General features: G+C 60.9%; 1 protein-coding gene across 1 annotated transcript in view; it reads right to left on the reverse strand.

Annotated features, from left to right (window-relative positions):
- Positions 1 to 5,708, reverse strand: part of SSRP1 (structure specific recognition protein 1) — a gene marked incomplete at both ends in the record, with an annotated part of 5,960 nt that extends 252 nt beyond the window's left edge. The window contains 13 exons of the mRNA XM_009573049.1: positions 137 to 228; positions 548 to 718; positions 1,221 to 1,344; positions 1,956 to 2,001; positions 2,139 to 2,277; positions 2,782 to 2,854; positions 2,954 to 3,175; positions 3,551 to 3,679; positions 3,807 to 3,910; positions 4,007 to 4,237; positions 4,321 to 4,505; positions 5,147 to 5,252; positions 5,532 to 5,708. Coding sequence (XP_009571344.1) covers positions 137 to 228; positions 548 to 718; positions 1,221 to 1,344; positions 1,956 to 2,001; positions 2,139 to 2,277; positions 2,782 to 2,854; positions 2,954 to 3,175; positions 3,551 to 3,679; positions 3,807 to 3,910; positions 4,007 to 4,237; positions 4,321 to 4,505; positions 5,147 to 5,252; positions 5,532 to 5,708 — 1,799 coding nt within the window. The remainder of the gene's footprint in view (positions 1 to 136; positions 229 to 547; positions 719 to 1,220; positions 1,345 to 1,955; positions 2,002 to 2,138; positions 2,278 to 2,781; positions 2,855 to 2,953; positions 3,176 to 3,550; positions 3,680 to 3,806; positions 3,911 to 4,006; positions 4,238 to 4,320; positions 4,506 to 5,146; positions 5,253 to 5,531) is intronic.
- Between the last annotated feature and the right edge of the window lie 4 nt (positions 5,709 to 5,712).

The raw sequence follows: 5,712 nt of genomic DNA on the forward strand, positions 1-5,712 counted from the left end.
GCAGGGCCAAGGACTCTCTTCCCGCCCGCCCCAGCCCTGGAGAGGCCCAGGCACCGTGACGGTTGGGGAACAGCCCGATTCTGGAGGGGCAAAGCCCTGCCACCCCTCCCGCCAGCCCTCTGCTCCGTGCACTCACATCTTGGAGCTCTCTGACTTGCTGCCCACGCTGTACTCCTTCATGGCCTTCTCGTAGTCCCTCCTGGCGTCTTCCGCCTTGCGATCCCATTCCTGCAGGAAGCGCACAGGGTTAGCGGGGCCTCTCTCCTCCTCCACCACCATCTGCACCGCCAGAGCCAACACCATCCCCACGCACGCCACGCCAGCGCTCCCACCACGTCCCTCGCCACCTCGGGTGAAGCCTACACTCACCCAACAGCTCACCATCACCGCCCTGCTGCTGCACTCCCTCCCTACCTCCCATCGATGGAGCACCAGGCTGCCAAGACCACGCGAGAGCCTGCCAGGCCCCCTCATGCCCAGCCTTCCCCTCCTAGGCCAGGCTCAGCTCTCCCCACCAGCAGAGCAACCCAGATGCCCCGTCCCTCGCCTCTTTCTTCTCCTTGGACATGGCTTTCCAGAGCTCCCCAGCCTTCTTGGACAAGTCTGTGATGCTGATGCCAGGATGGTCTGACTTGATCTTCTCACGGTTGGCGTTCAGCCAGAGCATGTAAGCCGACATCGGCCGCTTGGGAGCATTGGGGTCTTTCCCTTTCTTGCTCTAGGAAGTAGGGAGCGGAGAGAACAAGCATGACAGCCTCAGGCGGCTCCACTCACTAAAGACCTCGGGACCTGGGGTTGCCCCAAGATGGGGGGCTGGCTCTCAGCTCGCCTCCCACATCCCCCCAGCATTCAGCTACACCATCAGGGGAGAAGGGTTGTCAGGTCACACCCACAAAAGCTGAAAGGACAGGTTGTTGGAGACAAGTCCCCCAACAACCAAAAGGGCTGGCTAGGCGCGGGCACAACGCGCCCTTTGGAAGAGACTCAACCTAGACTCAGCTGCAGGAGGCAGCAAAGTCAGGCTTGGACAACCGACTCTGCCGGGGCAAAGCACAGCGAGGTGGTGGCACCAGATCAGGCCAAGGCAGAAGGCTGGGGTGAAGCAGCTCAGCTGATGGGCTGCGACCTGCATCTCCCTGGTGTTGGTCCCAACAGGGAACAACAACCCGTGCTCCAGGAGCAGGTCCTGCTCTCCCAACCCGCCAGCAGCAACCTCTCACCTCAGGCTGCTTCTTGCGGGGCTTGCGGTCTTTGACAATCTTGGCCTTCTTAGCTGGCTTCTTCTCATCCCGGTCGCTGTCGCCGTCGCCGCTGGAGGAGCTGGCCGAAGCGTTGCTGTCAAACCTGCGTGGAGGCACTTGGCTTCAGCGACAGCTCAAGACCCCCGCCCGAAAAAGATGAAGCAGGAGGTGGGGGAGATGTAGCAGCGACAAGCAGGCAGCAAGACTTGCCCCCGAACTCTCCCAGCCTCCAGCAACCCATAATTCAGAGACTTCCTGAGCTGAAGCTGTTGTGTTCGTGCTTAACAGCTCTCAGGGGACTTTCCTTCCACGAACACGGCTCATCATTTTCTCACTTCCTGTAAATTTTCGGCACTCAGTGCCACACGGCTCAACTTCACCTCCTCCTGTCAGGCTGAACCCAGCACTCACACACAACGGCCCTTCACGCTGGTGCAGACACTGCTGAGGCTTCATCCAGGAGCCATCTGATCCCCCGACTGCCCTTCTCTAACCCTTTCAAGCTGTATAACGTCGTTATAACAGAGAGTGCCCAGAACTGCACCCGCTTCTCAAGATTTCTAAGTCCAGGGATGTATAAAGTGATACTAGCTGTGCCTGCAGCATTCCCCAACATTCACGCAGCCCCACACCGCCGCTGGCCCCACACGACACCCTCAAGCAGCACCTTCCAAAAGCCCCCCCTAGACAGACCCCTGCCCAGCCTCTACTCACTCTTCAGCCACATCGTCATCCTCTTCTCCGGGGTTGAAGGACTCGTCTGGAAGGAGAGAGAGCAGGGGTCAGCTTATAGCAAGGTGAGGATGGACAGGACTTCACCAGAGGGGAGGGAGAAGCCTGGGCACCGAAGACAGCCCCCCTGACAGTCCCTCACGCCCACCCAGCGTCAGCCCTCACCAGTCTCCTCCCCAGAGCCATCGCTGCTGTCGTTGGCGTTCTCCTCCCGGATCTTGCCCTCCTCCTTCATCCTCTCCAAGTAGGCATCGTGCTGGTCCTCGTCGGAGTCAGCGTATTCGTCATAGCTCTGCTTCATGCCCTGTGGGAGAGACAGTGTGAGAGCCGCTCCCTGCGCTCCCCCCACCTGCACACACACCCCCTCTGGAAACTGCAACTCCTGGCATGCTCCCAGGTGGGTACGGCCCCCGGGCAGGCCCCTGGCGCATGCACGGGGCGGGGAGGACGGGACACTCGTCATGTCCCCTCCTTCTCCCCGTCAGGGCCCCAGAGAGAGGGGCAGAATCGTTATCTGAGTTAGGGGGGGCCCCTCTCGTAAATCATGCCAGAGTTACTGGGTTTAGTCAGGGACCACCACGGCCATGCAGAGGAAACCTGCACCAGGAGGAGGAAGAGGAGAAAGAGGAAGGGATATCGCACGGACCTTTTTCCTCTATAAGGGCAAGGAGAGAAAAGAGAGGTGAAAAAAAAAAGGGAAAAGCAGCAAAATTCTGGAGAGAAGACAGCCCCCAGCCCTCTCCCCCCCCAAGCCGGCGGGGCAGCGGTTCCAGCGGGGCACGGGGAACCAGCCCTGCTCAGCAGGTACCTCCTTGAGGCCTCGGTTCTTGATGTTCAGCTTCTTGGCGTTGACGAAGTCGAAGAGCTTCCCGTACTCCTCCCTGCAGGACAGGCGGGGAGGTCAGGGACGGGTGGCAATCAGGGTGACAGCGCGCAGAGAGCAGCCCGGCAGGCACGGCAAGAGCTTGCCCCGCGCCCACCTCTCTATGCTGCTGAAGGTGTACTGAGTGCCCTGCTTAGTCTCGATCTCGAAGTCGAAGGAGCGGGTGGTGGTGGTCCCACGGGCAAAGTTGACGAAGGAGATCTCATCGAAGCGGATGTGCACGGGCGGCTTGTGCACGTAGATGAAGCCACGCTCCAGCGGGTAGAGAAGCCCCGAGCTGGCCTTGTAGGAGCAGGTGATGCACTGGGCTCCGGAGTGTCTGCAAGAGCGAACACAGCCGTCTTACACCCACAGGGAGCAAACGCCCTCGCCGTGCCCATCCCCATGGCCAGACAGAGGACCCCGGCAGCCCTGACGAGCCCATCAGCTGCTCCCCTGGCACGAGGCACAAATCTGACAAAGCCCCTTCTCCCTGACCACAGGAACAAGAGAGAAAGAGAGGGGCCGGTCCTGCTGCCCGTCAGGGAGGGATCGCAAACAGCTGGCTTCAGACTACTAACCCAGCAGCTTCTCCTGCCCTAGGGAGGACAAGGCACGCTTTGCACCTCTCCCAATCTCCGCGCCCTTTCCTGCAGCAGGGAGGCCCCACGTTCCACCATCCACACCCCCCTCGGCCGGCAGCAGCACGCCTCACCCCTGGAAGTTGCCAGGCACAGTGATCTTGCGATTCACCAGCGCCTTCATGACCCGGCTGACCATCTCGTAGAGGGAGCCCGACATGTTCTTGGTGAGCCGTCCCTCGAAGCGTTTCTCCACCTCCTCCCTGTGCAGCCAGAGAGGGCAACGGTGAGAACGGGAACACAGGAGGTTCGTGGCCTCCCTGCCAGCTCCCCGCAGCCCCCAGATCCACAGAGGGGTCAAGGAAGTGGCCTGGCAGGAGAGGAACTCACTCGTTCATGTTGAGGGTCAGGGAGATGTCCTCATCCTTGGAGAAGAGCAGGATAAGGAAGTGGTAGCGGGTCTGGCCTTGCTTTATCGGGGGGTCCAGGCTGATCTGAAAAGAGAAGAGGAGGCGAGGACCTGAAATCCCCCGAACCCATCGCTTGCCACCCTTCCCTGGGGGAGGGAGGGCCCCTCGTCTCCTCCTCACCACAAAGAACATCTGCCGCTGGTCCTTGTGCGGGAGCAGGAAGAGGCGCAGCACAGTCGTATAGGGGATCTTGTAGTCGAAGGTCTTCCCGTGGAGGTGCAGGAAGGTGGGATAGATACGGATGTCGTACCGTCCGCGAGGCGTCAGACACTGCAGTTCCCGGAAGATGCAGATGGCATCTCCGGTAGCCTGGATCACGTCCGCCTTGGAGAGGACGTTCTGAGCGAAGGCCTGCAAGGGAAGAGAGTTACAGCCGGGTGAGGGTACCCAGCTCCCGACTCTGCCCGACCTGCTGCCCCCCGGCCCTCACTCACCTCCACGGGGTCCACGCCGTCCTCCTGGGTCGGAGGCACGTAGAAGCGAACCTCCATGAGCGAGACCTCGGCATCGTCGTTCTGGTGGAACTCCAGCGTCACCTCGTTCTTGCCCGTCGTGCACTGGGAGACGTTGCTGAGGGGGATCTCAAACACCGGCTGCTCCCCGATGTAGAGCAGCTGCCCTACAGGGGCAGGAGGGGGGACGCAGCCCATCACAGCAGGATCAGAACCACCGCGCTACGCGGCAGGGACCAGAACCTAAGGTCCTCCCTGCGGGGCAGACCCATGGTGTCCTCCTAGATCCCATCTCCAGCAGCAGCCTCGGTCCTCTCCCAAAATCCAGCAATGCCTCTCCTCTGCCCCCCTACATTCCCATGCTCCCTCCCAACTCTCCAGGCTTTCTCTTCTGGGCTAGAGCCCCAGAGATCAACACTGATCAGAAATGAACAGGAGCAAACGGTCTGTTCCTGTGCTCCCCTGGTCTCAGACCAGGGACGAGTGTCCGCCAGCTCCCCTGGCTCCTTCAGGAACCAGCAGGCTCTGCCAGATGCTCGCAGCTCCCACGCCAACCTTTCTTTTACGCTGAGCACTCCCTGCCTGCAAAACCTTCCCCCTGCACTTGGGGCCCGCAGGTATCTCCTGCTTTCCTGGGATGACCGTCATCCTTGCTGTACCCGAGAACACCACTCGAAATCAGGCTGCTGCCCAGGAATGGGCGCTGCAGGAATGGCCACGCTGGTGGCTACCAGCCCAGCCCCACCGACTCAGGCTACACCCGGCACGGAGGTTCCCCTTCCCCAGTAACGGCGTCACCGCGACTCACCTCCAAACCTCACCGTCCCCCAGTTCCAACCCTTCACGCACAAGTCCTTCTCTGCCAGCTCCAGGCGATAGTGGGCCTTGAAGAAATCTGAGAGCTTATCAAACTCCTGGGCAGAGAAGGAAGGAAGGTCCATCAGAAACCACCACATACAGGCAGGGGATGCCCAGAGCCTGTAACTGTGACGCAGCCCCCAGGCATAAGGGAAGCAGCAAGAAAAATGGGGGTCTGTGCTGTTCTTGAGAGGTTAACGCTGTTCTTGGGGGGGGTCAGCGCTGTGAAACTCACAGCGAGCGCAGCTCAATACCGGACAAGCACAAGCCAGCAAGAGAAGAGACGCCAGCCAGGGACAAGGACGGCCCAGGCATGCAGGGGCCAGGGGACTCACCGATTCCCGGAAACCATCGTATTTGTAGACATGGCCATTCTTGGTGAGCAGCTTGAGGCCGTGACCGAGCGCCACGCGCCGCCACACGCCCTCGGCCAGCTCCGAGGCCTGGATGTTGTCCACCTTCCCCGTCTTGCTGTTCTTGAAGATCACGCCCTGGCGGCTCAGCCGCAGCCGCCCG

This window comes from Fulmarus glacialis, unplaced genomic scaffold (genome assembly GCF_000690835.1).
Source record: "Fulmarus glacialis isolate BGI_N327 unplaced genomic scaffold, ASM69083v1 scaffold24732, whole genome shotgun sequence".
NCBI lineage: Eukaryota > Metazoa > Chordata > Aves > Procellariiformes > Procellariidae > Fulmarus > Fulmarus glacialis.